Source organism: Silene latifolia, unplaced genomic scaffold (assembly GCF_048544455.1).
Source record: "Silene latifolia isolate original U9 population unplaced genomic scaffold, ASM4854445v1 scaffold_124, whole genome shotgun sequence".
Taxonomy (NCBI): Eukaryota; Viridiplantae; Streptophyta; class Magnoliopsida; order Caryophyllales; family Caryophyllaceae; genus Silene; species Silene latifolia.
Window position 1 is genome coordinate 440,909 of NW_027413129.1, and position 22,661 is coordinate 463,569.

The 22,661-nt window shown below is 43.0% G+C and overlaps 2 protein-coding genes across 2 annotated transcripts in view; one reads left to right on the plus strand and one right to left on the minus strand.

The window, feature by feature from the left end:
• The window catches only part of LOC141637652 (cyclin-U1-1-like), a 29,939-nt gene extending 10,054 nt beyond the window's left edge, over window positions 1-19,885 (plus strand). The window contains exons 2-3 of the mRNA XM_074447126.1: window positions 16,780-18,541; window positions 19,550-19,885. Coding sequence (XP_074303227.1) covers window positions 18,138-18,541; window positions 19,550-19,793 — 648 coding nt within the window. The 5' untranslated portion in view covers window positions 16,780-18,137 and the 3' untranslated portion in view covers window positions 19,794-19,885. The remainder of the gene's footprint in view (window positions 1-16,779; window positions 18,542-19,549) is intronic.
• Window positions 19,886-20,053: 168 nt separating this feature from the next.
• LOC141637651 (putative UDP-glucuronate:xylan alpha-glucuronosyltransferase 5) lies at window positions 20,054-22,146 on the minus strand. Its single transcript, XM_074447125.1, has 2 exons — window positions 21,316-22,146; window positions 20,054-21,197 (listed from the first exon to the last, which is right to left on the minus strand). The coding sequence occupies exons 1-2, from the start codon at window positions 22,097-22,099 to the stop codon at window positions 20,254-20,256; spliced, it is 1,728 nt and encodes a 575-aa protein (XP_074303226.1). The 5' UTR covers window positions 22,100-22,146; the 3' UTR covers window positions 20,054-20,253.
• Between the last annotated feature and the right edge of the window lie 515 nt (window positions 22,147-22,661).

Genomic DNA, 22,661 nt, shown 5'->3' on the forward strand with positions numbered 1-22,661 from the left:
GCAACCCCAGCCGAATCTGTCTAATCCTATCACGCTCAAAGGGAAAGAACAACTCCGTCACAAGATCATTATTCCATCCATTCTCGTCTAGCAACTCTCCCACCAGCATATTCTCACGCCCAGGGGTACACGGTGAAAGAACACGGCCTGATTGCGAGTTTGGAATCCACGCATCCGTCCAAACTCGTGTAGATTGCCCATCTCCAATTCTCCTTCTTAACCCGCTCCAAACTTCCTTTCTAGCTTCGAGGATACCACGCCAAGTATAACTTGGGTTGTACCCCAATTCAGCCGTTGAAAAATCTCCATTTGGAAAATACCGAGCACGCATCAATCTGGCCCATAGATTATCAGGTTCCGTCATAAGTCTCCACACTTGCTTTCCAATTAGCGCGACATTAAACAAGTGAAAATCACGGAACCCCATGCCCCCTAAGCTCTTCGGTCTGCATAGCCGCTTCCACGCCACCCAACTAATACCCCTCTTGCCTTCCTCATGGCCCCACCAGAAACGAGAAATCAACGATCGAAGCTCATCACAGAAATTGACGGGAATTTTAAAAATACTCATCACATAGGTAGGAAGCGAATTGGCCACTGCCTTTATAAGAACTTCCTTACCAGCCCTAGACAAAGTTTTCCCGCGCCAACAATTCAGCCGTTTACTGAGCTTATCACGAAGAATATCCGTCAAACCCTTCTTGGAACGGCCCACCACCGTGGGCAAACCCAGGTATCTAGCGTGTTCCTCCACCTCGGTGATGCACAATCGTGTTGCTAAGTTACTCCTCCGTTGTATCGGCACTCCTTTGCTAAAAGAAACGGTAGTCTTATCTAAATTCACTAACTGTCCCGAAGCTTCTTCATATCGTCTCAAAACATTATTAATAACATCAGCTTCCTCCAAATTTGCTTTTGCAAAGAAAAGACTATCATCTGCAAATAACAAGTGAGAAATGGATGGCGCACTGTTAGAGATGCGAATCCCATGTAGCGAATTGGTCTCCACGGCTTTCCTCATTAAACTAGAAAGCACTTCCGCGCACAAGATAAACAAATAAGATGAGAGAGGGTCCCCTTGACGCAAGCCTCTAGACGGACGAAAACTGCGAGTTGGATTGCCGTTTATGAGCACAGAGAAAGACACCGAGGTCACGCACTCCATAACTCGATTTCTCCATTGACGGTCAAAACCCATAACACGAAGAACCCGTTCCAGGAAACCCCATTCCACTCTGTCATATGCCTTAGCCATGTCTAACTTAATCGCCATGTACCCTTCACCATGTCTCGAGTTTTTCATAAAATGGAAAAGCTCGAAAGCGATGAGCACGTTGTCGGAAATAGCTCTGCCTGGAGTGAATGCACTCTGGTTTTCGGAGACAATATCACCCAAGAAGCTCTTCAATCTGTTAGCTAAGACCTTCGAGACCAATTTGTAAACCACATTGCAGAGACTAATTGGGCGAAAATCGCTGACCTTGTCCGGGGCTTTCTTCTTAGGGATTAACACAATATGGGTCTTGTTAATTTCCCTCGGAGAGACTTCGCCTCTCAAAATAGCTAGAACCATATCCACCACTAGCGCACCTACCGAGTCCCAGTAAGTTTGATAAAATAATCCATTCATACCATCCGGTCCCGGGGCTTTCAGAGGGTGCATTTGATTAAGAGCCGTCACAACTTCTTCCTCGGTATATTCCAGCCTTAGGAGTCCATTCATCTCGTCGGTAACCCGCCTGTCCATAGTCTCAAGTACTTCGAAATTTGATGGGTTCGACGACGTAAAGATGTTTTCGAAATAATTAACAGCTAGCTTTTCCACGTTAACATCCCCTGTATGCTCAATCCCATTATCGTCAATTAGCCTGCCAATATAATTTTTCCTCTTGCGCTCCCCGGCCCTATTATGGAAAAAAGCCGTGTTGCGATCTCCATCCTTTAGCCAAAGAGCTCGTGATCGTTGTCGCCAATACTGCTCTTCCTTTCTCCGCAAATCAGCTATGTCTGCCACAAGAGCTCGCCTTTTCCTTACATTATCCTCCGTTCTCTCACTCTCATTCAAACGAGCCAGCTGCTTCGTTTTCCTTCCAATATCCCTGCCAATACCCGAAATACTGAAATTCTTCCAAGCTCTCAATTCCCTGCTGCATTCATCGAGGACCCTAACCAAATCTCCATTGCCTTTTTCGACCCCTCTATCAATAGCTTCTCGGCAACCCTCCACCCCCACCCAAACCTGTTCAAATTTAAAGCTTCGTATCTTTGTTGTGTCTTCATTCCTCCTATTTAAACAAAGCTTGATGGGCGCATGGTCTGACCACTCTCTATCAAGATAAAAAAGTCTCGCATATGGGAACTTCTCGAGCCACGGAGCCGTGCAAAGTGCTCTATCTAGCATACACTGTCTATTCGCTTCTCCCACTTGCCCATTGTCCCAAGAAAGGTTGTAACCTTCCCACGGCACATCGCGTAAACCACATTCATCCACAGCTTCACGGAAATTGTTCATCTGTCTCTGCGGCCTACTACCTCCTTTCATCTCTGTCGAAAAAAGCACTTCATTATAGTCCCCTATACATACCCATGGAATCTGCGACTGCCTCCCTAAGAGCCTAAGCAGCTCCCACGAAAGGTGCCTATCCGACACCGAAGGCCACCCATAAAAGCCTGTAACTCGCCACTCTCCATCCTCACCACGAACCGTGAAGTCCATATGATGCAACGATGCTGACATAAAAACACAATCGATCTCCTTCCTCCACAGAAAAGCAAGCCCTCCCGATCTTCCTGCACTATCAACTTCCATACTATAATACCCATCCAATTTTTCCCTCACCCTCCTCATTTCACGACCACATAGTTTCGTTTCACATAAGAACAACATGGCCGGGGCCTCTCTCCGTATCAAGGCACGGAGCACTGTAACTGTGTCGGGGTTGCCCAAGCCCCGACAATTGATGCTTAGGAGATTCATTGAGCCCGGCGGGGTTGATCAAAATCAACCTCCGCCTCAGGTATCAAGACGCCCCCGTCTGTGTCTAGCTTCGATTTTTTTTTAGCCATCATCAGTGTTACCTCCTCACGTCCTCTCTTTCCCCCTTGTTCAGTCCTCGTCTCCCTCTTCTCCATTCCCCCAGCTCCCATTTCCGTCCTCTTAATTCTCGTCCAACTCCCACCTCCTTCCTTTCCCTCTGACCCTCCTTTCTTCTCCCCTCCACTGCATCCCTTCTCCCCATTTTTAGCCTGCCCCACACCATCCACCTCCATACGAAACTCAAAAACAGGACTCTCATGGCTCCCTGTTCTGAGTCCACTTTCCAGACCCATCACTACACTCCCTTGCCCCCCTTCTCCTTCAATTCGATTCTCACTCAGCTCCCCAGTCGCCAAAACCCCCTGCCTTCCCCTCTGAGTATCATTTTCCCTCTCATCCTCCCTTTCCTCCCTGCACTCCCCATCAGCATCCCCTCCCTCTTTCCTTACCAGCGCATTCTTCTTATTTTTTAGATCGAGCGAAATGCGTTGTAACTTCTTTATCATAGCTGAAATCGTCTCCTCGTTGTCTTCCATACCCGCAGCTTCAAAGCTTGGTCTTAGGTCTCTAGCTGCCTTTCCCCCTCCCTCTTTAACTGTTTTTATAACTTTCCACGGTGAGGCACGTAACCAGTCCCCAAACTTTAAGTCGTCCTCTTCATAAGGACCATCTTCACAATCTTTTTCTCCGTGCCCAATCAAACCACACCCATAGCAATATGTAGGAAGCCGTTCATACTTGACTGGGAAATTAATGGTACGTCCATCCTTCATACGAACTGGCAGTGATGCCTTAAGAGGCACCATGATATCATAGAAAACCCGTACTCTAATTGCCCTATCAAGCTCTGCGTGGGGGCCGTGTTCAAAGCCTATGAACTTACCCAAACAGTTTCCTAATTTCTGAGCATTTACCAAATTCGTTCGGCCGGAGATGGGTAGGTCATAGATTCTAGCCCAAATTGGAAAACGCGATAGGGGAACATCAGTGATTTTACCTGTAGGGTTCGGCTCGTTGAAACACCACATGAATTTATCAAAGTGCCATGGTTGGCCTTCCAGAACCCTAGCTTTGTCCCTCTCATGTTCGAATCGAAAGACGAAGGTCTTTTCCTTAGCATCGACAATATTCCCCATAATTGGCTTCATCGGGTTCCACAATTTAATCATCGTATCAATCGCTGCCTTCACATTAATGGCTCTCGATGCCCATAGTTTTCCAACCAAAATCAGATCGTTCTTAGCCCTATTATCATCCCCGTCCTCCTCCCATTCAAAAGAATTGCCTTCCTCACCCATAGGCTCTTTCCCTTCCCGATGATGCCCTCGTGTTACACTTGACATTTGACACCTGCACAAAAAAAACCAAAAACAAACAAGAAAACGAAAAGGAAACTAATCTCGCGAAATAAATCGTGAGATAAGCCTCGAGAAAGAGGAGAAATCGAAGAAGATTAGACGGAGATCGAGGAAGTTTAGACGGTAGCCCTAGGAAACCCTAGACCAATTAATACCTTTTTTTATTTCTGAATTTAAACCCGACTCATTTTGGAAAAACATCAATTTGCCCCTTTATTTAGCAACGGCTCTTTCTACCCCGTTTAACGATGAAGAGGGGTGTTGCTTGCCTTTTTCTTCTTTTAACACAAATATATACAAAACAACCAACTCCTTTTTTGAATTTTTCACAACTTTTTCACTTTTCTATTTTGTTTTTCATTTCTTTTTCAAAACCTCTTAATTATATACAATGCCAAAAGCATACCAAATTTCGACCCAAGTGGATATGTATACTATCCACCACTATGACCCAAATCACCTCCTACAACACTACTACAAAACCGACCAATTCTTGATCAAGGAAGGGTGGTTATGGGATGTAGCTATTTTAGTGAGTTTGCCAAATGAATAGGTTGAGGCTCAAAGGGGGTGAATCAAAAAGGGAGATAATGGAAGGGACAAAACAAGGCAATTTGGCTATGTGAGGTTCATATGCATGTGGAAACAAATTTCATTTCATAACTTGTGCACAAAAAATGAAATGCAAATCATGGCCTAAGGACGGAATGACACACTTATGCGTCTAGACATAACACGTCTCGCGAGGAGACCTACTCACAATCCTAAGTGGGGGTCGGGTATGAATGCACCGACCCTAGGAGGCTCTAATCCTCACATTTGAGTAGTTAGGTCGAGGTCTAGGTCTAGCCTACGGTCCTCTCGGTCTCACAAGGCGGCCAAAACTTAGTGGACATGCCCTTTTTCCATATGCTAACCATGTGACAAAGGTGTGAGCCATGGGGAGGGGGAAGGCACGGTCAAGACATAAATCATCATTGAGGGTATCATGCTCCCTTCCTAGACCACATTTTGTTTTAAAATACGTACAAACTTGATGCAAACTGTAAATAAAGCAACCAACACATATTCACAAGATACGAAATGCATTTCTAAGTACTAGCAACATAAATAAACATGCAACAATTGTCTAAACCTATCAGCACGTAAGCAATACACACCAAGTTCCAAAATGGAACATCCTCATCGACATAGCCCATCCTCCTCCATATATCCAACAATTGTAAAAGAAAAGGAATGAAAAAGGAGAAAGAGATAAGAAAGATTAAACCGAGCGGTCTTCTAGTCTCCTAATGCCTCAAATGTCCCGTATGTGCCTGCACCACTTGTTAGACAAACATATATATACAATGCAATATTTTTGTATTTTTCAGAAATTTTTCAATTTTTAGGCATTTTCTTGCTTTTTTTTTCTTAAATTTACAAGTATATATAATATGAACAAATATAGACAATATTCACAAAGTGGATATTTCCCTCCCCACACTTGAAATTTACATTGTCCTCAATAGAACAAAGTATAGGGAGAGAATAGGAAAAATAAACAACATATTTTTGGTGGTTTTTGAATTTTTCGAAATTAAAGAACATATTTTTGGATTTTTTGAATATTTGAAAATAAATAACATGTTTTTTTGTATTTTTAAAATGATGGAATTTCCTCCCCACACTTATTTATTTACATATTTCCATGGAAATAAATGTGTGGAGGAAATTCGGAAATGAAATACATGTTTTTGGTGATTTTTGATTTTTTCAAATTTTTAGTGGTTTTCAAATAAGCATGCAATGCATGATCTAACCTATATGCAATATTGAAATACGATGCAAGCTATACTATATGAATGCAAAGAGAGCTAATTTAGATTAGCTCCTTATCGAATCATGTCACTAAATGCAAAATGCGGTAAAAACTTAACTAAAGAGGAGAAGAATATATACATTGCGGTGGTTCTTAAGTAACTCCACCAAACCTCTTCATTCAAAGACTTCATTCAACCGGGATCAATATCCCGAGATCCCACCAACCTTCCACCATTTTCACTACCAACAAAACAAGAGCCTTTCACCCTTATCATCACATCATGTAACCTACACATGGCATGTTGAACCTCTTGCCATTTTCGGTTCATTTCTTCTTCAAGCTTTTCCTTAGTGTCTTTGTCAACATTAGGGTCACATACCCTCTTTCCTTTCGATCTCTTCCTCCATCTTTTAGGCTTCTTCTTTTCAATTCCCGGTTTTGATTTTGAAGGGGCATTGGTGCTAGAATTGAACTCGGTTTCCCAAGTCTTGCCCATTTCCCCACACTTATCTTTAGCATTCACTTCTTCTTCAAGGGACTTAGCCGGTGGCTCATCATCAACTTTTGGCTCACAAGCAATCAAGAATTCCATGTTCTCATCTTCTTCATTCTCATGGAGTTCTAAAGTTTCCACGGCAAACATGTTTTGAACCACGGTTTTCTTTGAAGCATGTGGTAGCTTGAATTCAACCTTTTCCTCCCCAACTTTGAACGACAATTGTCCCTCTTTGACATCTATGATAGCTCCTCCCGTGGCCAAAAATGGCCTACCAAGAATGATACGAGAGCGTCTTCCCATAGAGATGTCCAACACAATAAAATCGGTAGGAATTGAAAGCTTACCAACTTGAACCATGATATCCTTGAGAATCCCATTTGGAGATTTGATTGTCCCGTCGGCAAGTTTGATTGTAATGGAAGTGCGGCCTAAGCTTGAAACATTCAACCTCTTCACAAGGGCAAGTGGTATGACACTCACACTTGCCCCTAAGTCACACAAAGCACTATCCACCTTTTGGTCACCAACGGTACATGGAATTGAGAAACTCCCGGGGTCATCAAGTTTGACGGGAATTTCTTTAGACTTGACCACATTGCACTCTTCACTTGAGGCATCAAGTTCATGTCTACTAATGTCCACGCTTCTAGAAATGACTTCTTCTTGCTTGGCCAAAGAGTGCTCTTCCATCATGAACATCTCTTCCTTTTCCGGGTTCTCCTCAACTTCTACCATCACATTTGGTGCTTCCACTATTTCTTCAAGCACAAATTCTTCACTCATAGTGGTTGGTGAAGTCATAATCATCTCTCCCTTATCCGGGTCGACTTCAACATCCAAGCTTGTACCATGAATTGTCATTATTTGCTCAAGCACATAGTCTTCTATGCTCTCTTTTTCGGGCTCATGGTCAACTTCTTGGAATGTTTCCATAGCCATGGAAAAGGGAGTAGTGTAAGATAACTCCTCTTGACTTGGCAAATCAAATGACTCTTCTCTTTTCTCTTCAACTCCAACCATGATAGCATTAACTTCCTTAGACTTCATAGGGTCTCTTGGATTTTGCCCTTGTCTTAGAAATACACCCGGTGGTTTTTGAGAACTCATGAGAGCTTGGGAAGCCAATTTAGCTTCAAGACTCTTGATTTGTTGTTGGGTATTACTTGCCAAATCCCCTATCAACTTCACTAAGTTGTCATATTGAGCATCTCCCAAGAAATTGCTTGCTTGAGGTGGTGGCTTTTGATTGGAAGATTGGTTGGCAAGTGAGAAAGGAGAGTCATGGTTGTACCGGTTTTGAAAATTTGAACCTTGGCCTTGGTTAAAGCCTTGGTTGAATCCTTGATAGTTTTGATTGAAATTTTGGTCTTGATAACCTTGGTTGTACCCTTGCTCTTGGTACCCTTGGTTGTACCCTTGGTCAAAACTTTGATAGTTTCCATTGCAATTTTGATCTTGGTACCCTTGATTGAAACCTTGATTGGCTTGGTTCCCTTGATTTCCATGGTAGAAGTCTTGGTAACCTTGGTAACCTTGGTAACCTTGGTTGAAGCTTTCTTGATTCATGTTTGGCTTTGTGGTGGGTATTTGTAGGTAGTTGAAAAATGTGGAAAGGATTTTGTAAGAAGGGATAAAATGTGTTGCTTGGTTGTTCTTTGGTAAAGGTTTCTTGGTGCGATTGGGTGGATGTGCTAGCTTGGTTTAAAGTTGCCAAGTCGGAATTCTCAATCCTTGCTAAGGTCCTTCTTCTTAAAGCTCTAAAGAGCCTTTCCGATTCCGGGTCACTAAGCAAAGGATTACCGTTTCCTCTAGGCATATACTTCAATAAACCGTTAGTCTCCTAGTGCTTTGAGGCACTAGGGGTAAGCAATAACACAATCACTCTACAAGAAACAAGTAACTACTCAAACAAGCAAACAACAAGTAAAGACTAAAGCTAGAAACTCCAACTAACTAAGCATAACCTTACGCCATCCCCGGCAACGGCGCCATTTTGATATAGGGATTTGCCGTCACTTCCCAATCAAAAACAATTTATAAAACCAAATAAAAGTAGTATTTATTCGGGTGTCGAACACGAAGATGGCGGGGGTTAGATACTTGGTTTGTTTAAGTCTTTAGTTTAGTCAAACAAAATAAGATGTTGATTAATTAAAAACTAAGATGCAACAAGGAATAAAATTTAAACTAAATGAAATTGCTTTTAACTAATAAGGGAAGGCTAAGGTCTTTGGGTTCATAAAGGGTAATTAGGGGGAAAAACAAGGTCTAACAAGAAAAGGGTAATAATGGTGGTCAAGGGTTTAAGACTAATTTCTTAGTCACCTTAAGCTCCTCAATAAGTTGTCACTTGATCGAGATGAACTAGCTACAAATAAAGCATAAAGACTACCCAATAGCATGAGCACCAAGACGGACCGAATGCATCAAAGAGATGTTCTAACTTTCATTAAAACTAATCTATAAACACTTCTATAACCATCTAATAGCACAATGCACCAAGGTAAGCCAAACATGTTAATAAAATGTCCAATTTTCATTGAGGCATTTCCACAAACACTTCAAATGCATTAAGAGTAGAAACCACATAATCACCCAATTCAAAAGGTTAACAACCCAAATTCATCCCCTTAATTACCCAAATCCCCCAATGACCTTAGATAAGACTACTCACACATGTTCATGGGTGAGAATTCAACAATAAATTGCAACAAAACACAAGTAAACATTATAAACATGATAAAGATTACTACTTTAGATGAATAATGATAAAACAACATAAGAAATGTAAACAAATGAAAATAATGTAAACAAAAGATGAGAATTGTACCAAGAAAGAGGAAAGTAACAATCTTGGATAATAATGGAAGAATGAATTTCTTCTAATCTTCAAATACCACCCAAAATACTAATTGTATACTAATGAGAGATGAAGAACTTGCATAAATAAAAGAAGAATTAAACTAATAATTAAAGAAAGATTGCAAATTTTATTGAATGAAAATAAGAAAGGAAATATTAGGGTTCTTGAGTTACAATATTTTAGAGGAGAGGATGAACTAATCTAATTTTCTATCTAATTCTAATTTCTATTCTAATTCTTGGTAGTGTCTAATGTCTAATGTGTAATATGAGGTGTCCTTATATACTAATTTATTAATTAATAATACTACTAATTACTAATAATAATAATAATAATAATAATAATAATAACAAAACTAATCCTAAAGATAATAATAATCCTAAGGCTTTCGACACAATACAAGTCTTCAAACAAAAACAAGGACAACGCAGCGTTGGGGAGCCTCTGCCGGTTAACCGGCCGCCGGCGAGGTTACCGGTAGCGAGAGCATGAAGAAATCAAGCGGGGTGTGTGTTATGCCGGAGGGCCGACTGTCGGGGCACCGGTAGAGGGAACAAAATTGATGCGAGATTGTTGATTGTGATGTTGCGTGCCGGTTGCCCGGCTGCCGGTGTGGGTAGTCGACTGCCGGGGTACCGGCAGGGGACTCGAAGCTTCAATTTAGCTCGGTTTCGAGCTAGAGTTTATAGATGCGTGAATTTGATGGTGGTAATGGGGGGTTGTTAATGGTGATGCGAGGTCGATAATGAAGGTTAATGGTGGACGAGTGAATGAAGGATGGATGGTGGCTTGATTTGTGTTTGTTGTCGGATTTCTGGGTCGAGGATTGAATTGATTGATAATGGTGATGAAGGTTGTTGTTGAGTTGGTGATGGTGCGATTTTGGTTCGTTGGTGTATGAAGTGCTGGTGATGATAAGAAATGGAGGGAGGATGTCGTTGCTGTTGACACAGGTGACGGGTTTACTGCTCAATTGTGGTGAGAGCGAGGTAGATGACGGGTTTTCGGCGAAAATGGAGCAGGTAAGTAATGGTGGAGGTAATTGTGGTGGAAAAATGGTGTGAATGATGGACGGGAAACATGCGGGTTTGCAGGTGAATTGTTGATGGGGGGAGGTTGAAGAAGGGAATGGAAATGGTGGTTGATTGATGTAGTCGGGTTCGGAACTGAGCTGTGTTTGCGGGTTCACTGCTGGGTTGTTCGAAGGTGTAGGTGGTCTGATTTGGTGGTGAATGAAGGACGATGAAGGCGATGGTGCGGATGAATGATGCAGGGGATGGTGTTGACTGTTGAGTTGATGATAATGGTGAAAGGTCAAAGGTTGACCTTTATTTACTCTCCTCTTTGACTTATAGCTTTGACTCGTCTCACTTCAATTTTCGCCTTGCTTTCCGTCTTACCTATATAATATTAATAAAGTAATTATAAAACTAATATTATATAAAAATCACAATTAATTATTAATTATAACTAAAACGACTAATTATTAAAAATTAGTAAATAAATGAGCTATTTAATCAATTAAGCATACAAAATCGAGTCGGAATAAAGGATTAAATATGAGGTAAAAGACACTAAAATTATACTTATCAGTCTTCAACTGTCTTCTTCAAACCGTTGAGGATTGTTTTATTGGCTGCCTCCGCCTGTCCGTTGCTCTGTGGGTGGCAGACGGAGGAGTATGCAAATTTGATACCAAGTTCCTCCAACCAGTTCATTATTGTGTCACTCCAAAACTCTCGGCCGTGGTCAAATACCATGACTTGGGGTAACCCAAAACGAGTTATGACATTTTCCCAGATTACCTTTCTTACGGCCGCCGTGGTCTTGGCAGGTACCGCTACAGCTTCCACCCATTTGGTGAAGTAGTTAACGGAGACAATCAAATACTTTCTTCCTCCGGATGCCGTTGGAAACGGCCCTAGTAGATCCATCCCCCACTGTGCAAAAGGAAGGGGACTAAGTCGCTTGCAGTCTCCGGAAGGTGCATGTATCATCAGGAGCATGCATTTGACGGTTGTTGCATTTTTGGTTTTGGTTGGAATCCTCAAGCATGGTGGGCCAGAAGTAGCCGGCTCGGAGAGCTTTGTGGGCTAGTGTTCTTGCCCCCATGTGATGACCACAGATGCCTTCGTGAATTTCTGTCAGTATTAGCTCCGCGTCGGCTAGGCCGACACATTTCAAGAGTGGCCTTGTCACGGACCTCCTGTATAATTCTCCTTCAAACACCGAGTACCTTGCTGCGATCCTCTTTATCTTCTGTGAGAGACTGCGGTCCTCCGGTAATTCGTTCATCAGTTTGTACTTCATTATCGGAGTCATCCACGTCGTTTCGGCCTCTGTGTCGCCCACCATGCCGACGGTCTCAGTAATGCTTTTGGCATTCCGGATGTCCACCAGCACGGTTCGACTGACATTCTTGATGGTTGAACTGGCAAGCTTTGAGAGAGCGTCGGCTCGGTTGTTCTCAGACCTGGGAATGCATTGTATCTGGAAAGATTTCAATTTTGAAGTGTCAGCTTTTACCCTTTCCAGGTATCTTACCATCCCGTCGTCTCGAGTCTCGTACTCTCCTCTGATTTGATTAGCCACTAAAAGTGAATCTGTTTTCAAAATGATGTGTTCCGCCCCGGCAGCTCTAGCTAGCTCGACTCCGGTTATCACCGCCTCGTATTCGGATTCGTTGTTTGAGGTCGAGAAGGTAAATTTCAAGGTGTACTCAAACTCGTCCCCGTTTGGGCTGATGATAAGTATGCGGCTCTGAGCATTCGCCGTGGAGGACCCGTCGGTGTATACTTCCCATACTCAGGGGTTTTGCTCTTCTTGATATGTGCACTCGGCCAGAAATGCGCGATTACTGTCCCTTTATCGAGGGCCTCGGCTTGTCTTGAATGCCGAAGCCGGATAGCTCTCTTGCCCATTTGATGAGCTGCTGGACTGTTCAAATTTTTCCAATGCTTTCTCCAATGGTTGGTCGGTTAAGACCGTCACGGGATGTGCGTCGAAGTAAGGTTTGAGTTTCCTTGCGGCAACGACAAAAGGCTGCTTTTTCAATCGGCGGGTAATTTCTTTCGGCGGGCAACAATGTATGGTGACAAAGTAGATTGGGTGTTCTTTGTTTGTCTTCTTCTCGATGATCACTTGATGGACCGTGGCCGAGGTAACTGCTATGTATAAGTATAGCGTCTCCCCCAGCATCGGCCTGGACAGGGTTGGGAGAGTTTGAAGATGAGCTTTCAGTTGCTTGAAAGCTGTGCTCTGTTCCTCCCCCCAGCTGAAGTCCTTATTTCCCTTCAACACTTTGAAGAATGGGGTGCTCTTGTCGGCTGACCGAGAGATAAAACGGGCTAGAGCCGCCATCCTCCCGGTCAACATCATAACCTCTTTTCTATTCCTCGGCTCCGGCAGTCCGATGTGCTTGGACTTTCTCGGATTGGCATCAATTCCCCCGGCGCCGACAAGCACGCCGAGGAACTTACCTGCCCGGACACCGAAGTTGCATTTCATTGGGTTAAGTTTCATCTTGTATTTCCTCAGTGAACAAAATGTCTCGTGTAAATCGGCTAAGTGCTCGCTGTCAGACTTGCTTTTTACAATAGCATCATCGACGTAAGCCTCAATGTTTCGCCCTTTTTGATTTTGGAACACTTTGTCCACCAGTCTTGTGTAAGTTGCGCCAGCGTTTTTCAAACCGAACGGCATCATTTTATACATGTATGTGCCGGTTACGGTGATGAATGCGCACTTAGGCATGTCTTCTTGCCATGAATACCGATGATACCCGAGAAGGCGTCCAGCAGGCTCGGCATAGTGTAGCCTGCCGTGGCGTCGATTAAACTATCTATTCGAGGCAAGGGATAGCAATCTTTGGGGCACGCTTTATTAAGATTGGTAAAATTTACACACATCCTCCACGCCCCCGATGATTTCTTCACCATTACAACATTAGCTAACCACTCAGGATAAGTACAAGGCATGATAAAGCCCGCCGCTAGTAATTTATCTACCTCGACTTTGATGGCTTCATCTTTCTCGGCTGAGGAGTTCCTCATCTTATGCTTGACAGGGCGAGCGGTGGAGAGTACGTTCAGTTTGTGAACAATTACCTCCGCTCACGCTGGCATCTCGGCCGCCGAGTAAGCGAAGACGTCTTTGTTTTTCCTCGGCAGGTCTAGGAGAGCGGCTCGAATTTTGGCTCCAGGTTGACACCGAAGCGATTCGGTGCGCCCTGGGTCAATTTCCACTTCTTCGGTCTCGGCTCCTTCGACCATGCCGACGGTTGCATCCATGAGGTCGCCCTCCTATTGTAAGGATGGACTCTTCCCCTTCTCTGACTTCTTCACCACTTTGAGGGATTGCATGTTGCACCCTCTGGCAAATATCTGGATGTTAACCACTTCGTCTTTCTCATCCTTTGAGACGAGTTTATGCACTTCCCCCCGGTCCGAGACATACATCAGTGTTAGGGTCCGGATGGACATTACTGCATCGGCCTCGCTCAGGGTGACTCGGCCTATGAGAACGTTGTAGGCGGACGAGCCGTCAATGACCACGAACTCAGACAGGACGTTCTTAGCCGCATTTCCCTCGTCGAACATCACCGTGACTGATTGACCCTGGGGGTACCAGCGCCCCGGAAAAACTGTACAACGGATTGGTGCAGGGGCTCAAATCTTCAACCTTTAGACCGAGGTTGAGAAAGCACTCCCTGAACATGATGTTCGTGTAGGCGCCTGTGTCAATCAGGCACCTCTTGATTAGGTGGTTGGATATGTCCAAGTGGACTACAAGCGGGTCGTTGTGAGGGGCGATGACTCCCTCGTAGTCCTTCTTTCCAATAGTCATATCGGGGATGTTGGAAGTGGGGATCGCTGTTTTGGGCATAAAGTTGATGGCCTGATACAACTCGTTCAGGTGCCGTTTGTGCCCATGAGCGGACCCACCGTTCTCGTTGCCCCCGATGACAACATGGATTACTCCTATCCGTTCAAAGACGGATTTCTTATTTGATCCGTCGGCATCAGTTTTTTGGCTTTTGGCAACATATTTGCCGAGGCTCCCCTTCCGGATCAGCTCTTCAATGGCATTCTTGGATGCGGCGATTATCGATTAAGTGGCGGTGTGGCCATGGTACTCGCGATCGGCTCGTGTCACCGTCCCCCTCGCCTTGGGGGCCTTTCCCACTTCGACCCTCGTTCTTGCTCGGGCGAAGACCTCGGCAGATACGACCAAAGGGGTGTGGCCATTGAACCGCTTTTGGTAGTACGTTCTGAACTCCCCGCGCGCCCGCCGAGTTACATTTCTGGCGATTTGTCGACCGTGACCTATTGTTATCACGGCGTCCTTCATCCGGTTGTCCTCCCGCGCTCTTTCTCTCGAGTGCCGGCCTCGCGGGGCCTACCCAGGTTTTGTGGTAGTCCTCCACCTTTATGGCTTGGTCGGCCATCTTCCTGGCGGAGTCTAGGTTCAGCCCGCCGCACTTGATGAGCTCGTTTTTTAAGTCCCCTCTTGGGAGGCCTTTCATCAGTGCGAAGGCCGCCAGTTCATTGTTCACTCACGAATCTGCTGAACCTTGGCGTCGAACCTCTTCACATAACTCTGGAGAGACTCGCCTCCCTCTGTCCGATAGTCGGGAGGTCGATGTCTCGACGGCCCTCCTCTTGTTGCAAGAATATGGGCCAAAAATGTGTCCCTTAGGTCGGCATAACAAGATACCGACCCATCGGGTAGCCCCTTGTACCAACTTTGTGCCATCCCATGCAGAGTCGTTGGGAAGACTCGCACCAAACCTCATCGAGTTGCTCCCACACCGACATGTAAGACTCGAAAGCCTCGGCGTGGTCGGTTGGGTCGCCTTCTCCTTTGTATGATATTGGTGGCAACTTTAGCTTAGTCGGCACCGGGACCTCTAGGACATAGGCATCGAGGGGGTGTCGACCACGTGTCGAATGACACGCGGCGATCGCTCCTCACATCCTTAGTCCGGCTCCTCTCCCGTGGCGGGAAGGGCTTCTTCTCCAACTCGGTGAGTCGGGCTTCTTCTCCGACTACGGTGAGTCGGGCTTCTTCTCCGACTACGGTGAGTCGGACTTCTTTCGCTCCTCCGGGGCGGGCCTCGTCGGTCTTTGCGGCGACGCTGTCCTCCCGCGAGTGCGAGAAGGACTTAGGTCTACCACTAGCGCTCTGGGCTCCTCCGGCGTCTTGACGGGTCGACTTCCTCCAATGCTTCGTTCAAGTTTCTCGGAGTCACATTTTGGGCCCTGGTCTCTGTGCGGGTGCCGCCGCTCTTGTCGTTGTGACGGTGTGAGTCGGCGTGCCACCCATTAGGTCCAGGAGTAGCTTCGGCTTAGGCATTGCATCAACCACATGTCCCATGATGGTGACTTGGTCGGCGAGCGGCGGCGTGTCGGTATTATTGGCATCCCGTACGCCGGTTGAATTACTCGGCCGGTGGAGGGCGCACAACCCCGTAATTGTGGACGGTATCATCTTGGCGAGTCGGTTTCGTCGTCACAATTGCTTTTTCGCTTTGACATCTTCTTAGCTTTTTGGGTGGGTTTTTGTTTTGTGTTTTTTTTTTGTTTGGGAATGAATGTGACTAGCTTCTAGTATCTTTCCCCACAGACGGCGCCAATTGTTCGGGTGTAATTCGGCGATTATTTGTTACCACTCGTGGCTTGTAGAATGACGTCCTTGATTGAATCCTCCTTTCGGTCTCCTGAAACAATGAACAAGCGAGGGCTCGGCTTTGGCCGAGCGTACTCACTCCGACGCTCAAGTCAGTGGACTTAAAGAGATAAGTTGTTGTTACTTGGCGAAGTATATTTTGTAGAGAGATAAGGAAGATATTACCAGATGAATAGTGATTCTTAGGTTAAATTCTGGATCCTCTCCTCAATAAGGGTTGAGGAGTATTTATAAACTTTCACCTTTTGTCACGTAGTGGCCAAGTGGCTAGCAGGTGGAAAGACTGATCTACCCTCGGCCGAGGGACCCATGGCAGGCCGGCGGGCCCTGTTGACTCGCCGTCGAGGGGTCTTGGATATGAGTACGCGGATATGTGCCCCATTTGCTCTCAAGTCACCGTGGCGGGACATAGGTGATGAGGCCGACAGGCAAAGGTTGCGTCGGTTAAATTTGTCTAAGTCGTTGTTTCTTTGTGGATATCTTTCCCGCTCGATATGTTGATTTGGTCGTGGTGCGAGAATATCCCATCAGTAGTCATAGAAAGTGGTTGTTCTTTAGCCAAAAATAATCACATTTTTTCTCGTCACATATATATACGGATAATCTTGTAAAAGAATTTGCGATCTGTTAAAGAGTTCAAGAAATTGTTGTAGGGTGTATAAGGTTTCATAATAGCGGTTTTTTTATCATCCCATATAAATAAACAGAAGTTGTAAATTATTACAAGAGTCTTATTTGACAATTTATGCTTATATATCGTATGCATAATGCATGTATTCCCAATTTATTACTGTATTGACGAAGTACGATGTGGTAATTATGTGGTTGCTACTTGCTAACTCGATAACTACCCCTTGTGGGATTTAGTTCCATTTTAAAGCATTGTGAGATTAATTAGACTTTATGTAATTAATTAGTCCATCAAAATTGACATATTAAAGTCATTGACATGCCAAATTAACGTCTTTCTTTGGCTCTCTTAGCGGGACAGCCTTCCTCGTAAGTCGTAACCTCATCCGTTTGTCTTTTTTTTTTTTTCTCCATATTCTGCCTTGGCTTCATCAAATTGCACTGCCTCCAACCATGCTTGGGCTACTCTTTTTCCTTTATTGTTTGGTGCCTTTGGCTTACGCGTAATGATTTCATCTTCTTAGCTATCAGATAGCGTGACTGGGTGAGCTCGACATGTCCAACTCTGCCTGCCCAGAATTCATTTCAAAGGTACAGGATAAAAATGACAGAAGATATCGAGTAAATTTGCAAATCAAATATTCAAATTGATTCACCTGTCGTAGATAAATAATGCCATATCGCAAGTACCTAAAGATTCTTGATCAGAAAGCAGATTCTATTCTTGACCTAACTCTGTATATATAAGCATAACGCAGTGCAAGTGCATCAAAATTTCATTTCTGGCTTAAACTGTGCTCAACCTGACTATTATTTCAATACCGGCATTAACTACTGCTAGCAGAGACGCAACACGATAGCAATCAAATTACAGCCGACTAGACGACAGGCATTTTACTGTAGGGTATCTGTGTCTTCTGCCTACCTTTTACTGTTTGAGTTTCTTGATCAAACAGTGGGACACTAGGATAAAGTACAGCTTTTTGGACATAATAGAAAACCTCCGGGATCTGCGAGATGACAATGATAAATAAATTAGTCCATTTAATTTAATCTACCTATTCATTCTGTCATGACATTGATAGGTATAGAAAAACAACCACCCAAATTATTTGATTTTAGGCACCAAAATTTCCACATCACACATATATCATATATGCCCACCCAACTTGACCACCACAACAAACAGATGACAATACCCCTACCTTACAAATATAAGCAGCCCCCCACTTTTAAGAAATGGCCTACAATCAAAGGAAATGCTAACCACAACCCAAGATTTTGACGACCCAAATGAAGCGGCGGCTATCGAGCCATCAACCCCAAGAGTTCTTTTACTCTTGGCATCCGCTTTGGAAAGGCTGGTCACCCGGAATGTTCAGCTGGTTGACCAAACCGTGTCAAATTCGACACCAAACGGGTTCTTAGGTGCGGGAGTGAATTTGAAGGTATTTGACGGAGTTAGAGCACCAAACATAAGCATACCAAAGTACTTGGAAAGGTTATACAAATATACAGAATGTAGTCCATCATGTTTTGTGGTGGCTTATATTTATATAGACAGGTTGGTTCATAAGCATCCGGAAATGATGCTTCTTCACCATAATGTTCATAGGCTCGTCCTCACTACTCTTGTCGTCGCCTCCAAAATCCTTGATGATGTGTACGTTCTCTCTTTTTAATTTACTCTTTTCTTCACTTATTATTGCTTTCAATTTGATTTGTGTATATGGGACTTCCGAAGACTTATGGGCGATGGAGGCAAAAGGGGAAGATAGAGAGAGGTAACCAAAATATGATTAATAATGGCAGGTAAAAAATAATGAAAAGGGGGAAAAAAAAACAAAAATACTTGTGTAAAGCCGGTTTTACCCAACCAATCACGAAAAAAATACGGAAATTCACGTGATACCTAAAACTAGAAAACGTGTCTGGTTCGGGTTGTTTGGGTTGCAAGTATTCGGGTTTGGGTCGTTTTTGGGTTAGTTGTTTTCAAGTTATTTGGGGGAAAATAGTCAATTTCTGGTAATAGACATTCGGGTCAAATTCGAGTTTTCAATTCGAGTGCGGGTCAGCTTATTTAGATAAGTTCATTCGTGTCAGATCAGACGATCAGTTATACCAATTATAAAACAAAACGTACTATAAATATAGCAATTATAAAACAATTATATAGAAATTCATCATTTATTAAACGAAAAGTATTAAAAGTAATTTTTTTAGCAAATATAGCAATTATAAAACAATTCTTTTTAAAAAATAAAATAAACTTAAGGCACATGGGCCGGCCCATGTCCCAGGCACGGACAGCACATGGGCCAGGGAGCACGAAATTGGGCATGTCAAGAGCGGGCCGCGACGGGGGTTGGGGTGAGTGGCACGGCACGACACGGCCAATATCCGTGTCTGGGCCGGGTCAATTTTGGAGGAAAGCACGACAGGGCGGCACGCGGACCGTCCCAGCACGGCCAATTGCCAACTCTACTAGTGACACCCCTAAGGTTTAACACTTTATATGGAATATCCATTTTTTTAGACGAAAAATTTTAAGTGGCCACAATTTATATTTACAGGTTATTCTTCTAGTTTGTCACGTATGTATTCGATATTCTATGCTATCTAGTTTTAATCACCATAGATAACCAATACGATCCTTTGAAATTACATACAGGCAATACAACAACGCATTTTATGCAAAAGTTGGAGGAGTGAGCAATGTTGAACTAAACAGATTGGAGCTAGAGTTACTTTTCTTATTGGATTTTAAAGTGACGGTTAGTTCTCATGTATTTGAGAGTTATTGTTGGTATCTTGAGAAAGACGACGTCAAGACTTGTAATACAAATACTAACAGGATCATTCAAGATGTACTTCACTTTGATCTCAATCTCATTACTGATATAAATGCTACGTAATTAAATATCTAAGGTTGAAGATTGTGTAGCGACGGATCTTGTAAGTAAAAGTTAATTTCAAGGTTCGTTGAAAGAAATTGTTTTAAATGTTATACTTCCTTCTATAGTTCTATTCTAAAATACTTGTCAATTTTCATTTTTGGCTTATTTAGAAACAATTATCATTTTTCTGTTTTAAGAAGCTAGTTTAATGATTAATAGACAATATTACCCCGCTATCACCACACACCCTCCCTCCTTTTGGGGAAAATACTCACTCATTTTCAAGATAATCTTCCAGTTGAACTATTTGTGGTTTAAAATGGCACATTAACTGTACCTTTTTACATTTTTTGATTGAAGTGAACTTTAAACACTTCAATCTACCCATAAAATAAAGGGGAAAAAAACAATGACAATATATATGTATCTACTTTCATTTTGCTTAAGCAAAAGGATTGCTAATCAAATGTACATATAATTAAGCATGTAAAATGTGTTGTCTATGATCCTTGATCTCAATCTTCCAATGTTGATCATAAAGTTTTATCTTTTGAGCCATAACTCTCCTTATATGAAGCTTATTATTCAACTCTTTTGTCAACCCACAATACTTTTGCAACTTCTTTGGCATATCATCATACAATCTCCACCACCTTGCATGTAAATCATCACTTGCAAATTTATGTTGATTAAGTTTATCCCAATTACAATCATAATCTCTATAACATAGCCATGGTTTAAATCCTAAGTAGTGGATCGTGTATCGATCCATGGGAACAAATCGGTCTCCACCCTCGTGCCTATAAAACTTCATAAAGTTTAACTTACGAGTGAGTCTATGCCACCAGATCAAGACCTCATTGAGAAATCCCTGATCGCCTCCATTGTATGACTTAATTGTGTGCCTTTTGCTCATCAAGTTCTTAAAGAAACATTTGGATGGCTCGAGGATCATGATACCCGAGTTGAAGAGCCAATTATTGTTAGGGCTAGCTGAGAGCTGAGGGTAGTCAAAGAAATGATCAATGTTTTGTAAAATTATGAAATCGGAATCTATGAACATAACCTTGTGATAATCGGTTAATTGCCATACCCGAAGTTTACTGTAATTCCACTCGTTATAGGCATTTGCCTTAGCCCTAGGATTCCTAATTCTCTTAATCCGCTTAATTTTCCAACCCGCGACTTGGAGGCCTTTAATTGAATGGTTGGAGATGGTGTGGTCGACGAGGACAATTAGGTCCTTGGTGGTGTTGGTTTGGAGGATGCTTGTGGCTAGAGCTATGGCTCCACAAACGTATGTTTCAGATGAGTGAAGGACCGTAACATATGCATCCCTACGCTTTATGTTGGGTCTTATAAAGGGTGATGTTATTGGAGGCCCTCGCAATGTCATGAGGTTGTCTTGCAACATCCTAGTATCTGTAAGATACACAAAAACGTAAGATAGCTTTAATTTTCCATAAGATTTACAAATAACTCATATTTTCATGATAAATGTTATTTTCAAAATTAGGATGAAGCCGCTATCAAATATCACCTTGTAATCTAGTGTAAGGAGATGCAAGCTCACATGTCCCGAATGGCATGTTTATCGTCTGCCTTAACTTTTCAACATGAGGCTTATACACCCAATATGAGCCTCCGTGCCATACCAAATCATCACACTTGAATATCTCCACCATAGGTTCACATTTCCCAATGAATACTCCATAAACATCGCCTTCTTTGTTTATACCGTTCTCCACAATTAATCGCGCAGTTGCTAGGTTTACTTGAAGTCTATGGACATCCCTAATCCACTCCTCGCGAGTCCCATAATCGTAGGTGTGTCTCCTACAAGGCAACTTGGCCACCACAACATCAAGGTCAGGGTAGTCCCTTGGATCGGGCATAGGGATTGTAGGGCATTTGTCACTTGGGTTCTCATTTATCCACTCTGGAAAGAGTTTCTTCCAAGTGACATTATTATGAGAGACTGGCTCGAACTGAATGGTTATATATTCAGCAATCCCACCTACTGGTAGGCGGGATTGCTTAGTCTTCTCTAAGTTGACTAGGCCAACTTTGAGAGGTCTTCGACTGGTTAGGTGAGCCCCGCCAATGGCTTCCAGCCATTTAGGGGGCTTAGTAGCCTTGTTCACGTAAGGGTAGACGATCAAAGGATGTTTCGCCTCCAAGCGAATTTCGTCAATGAGTTGTGGATGAGGTAAGATGGGAATGAGGAGAAGAAGAGGGAAGCAAATGAGGATTAGGGATGTGAATAAAAGCCATAGCCTGAATGAATTAGTACTTGTGAATTGGTTTGCCTTGGCAAAACCCATAGCTTATGAAATGTTAGTTAAGGAGTTAACAACATCCCTTTACCTATTTGTCTAAGAGAATTTATTTGTGAAGTGAAAAATGTTGGTGTAATGTATGTGACCTACATACATGTATGAAGGTGAAATGTGAATAGTGTGATTGTGCATGGTTACATATTATTGTAGTTGAATTTTTAGTTTTTATTTAGAAAACGGAATGCATTTAGTCTTTATTCGTGTAATCTTTTATATTAAGATCTCTGATATTCAACCATTACTAATTCTGGCTAAGCAATAATTTTATGAAGGTCATCCAGAAGTGAAACTGGCATATAGTTGTGAAATTGTTGGTATCGGGCTCTGTTTTTTACCACACATCTCTTTGAAACAATAGGAAATGAAATACGAAATAAAATTGGAACATAAAATGGGACACAAAGTTGAATACGGAGCACTAGTCGTGATAAAGATTCAATTTTCGGTGTGCTTTTATGAACCACTTCAAGAACTAAATGGGAACTTCCATTACCAAAAAAAGTAGAAATCCTAACCTTATAAATTCCAAACTACGCTTAAACGAGTT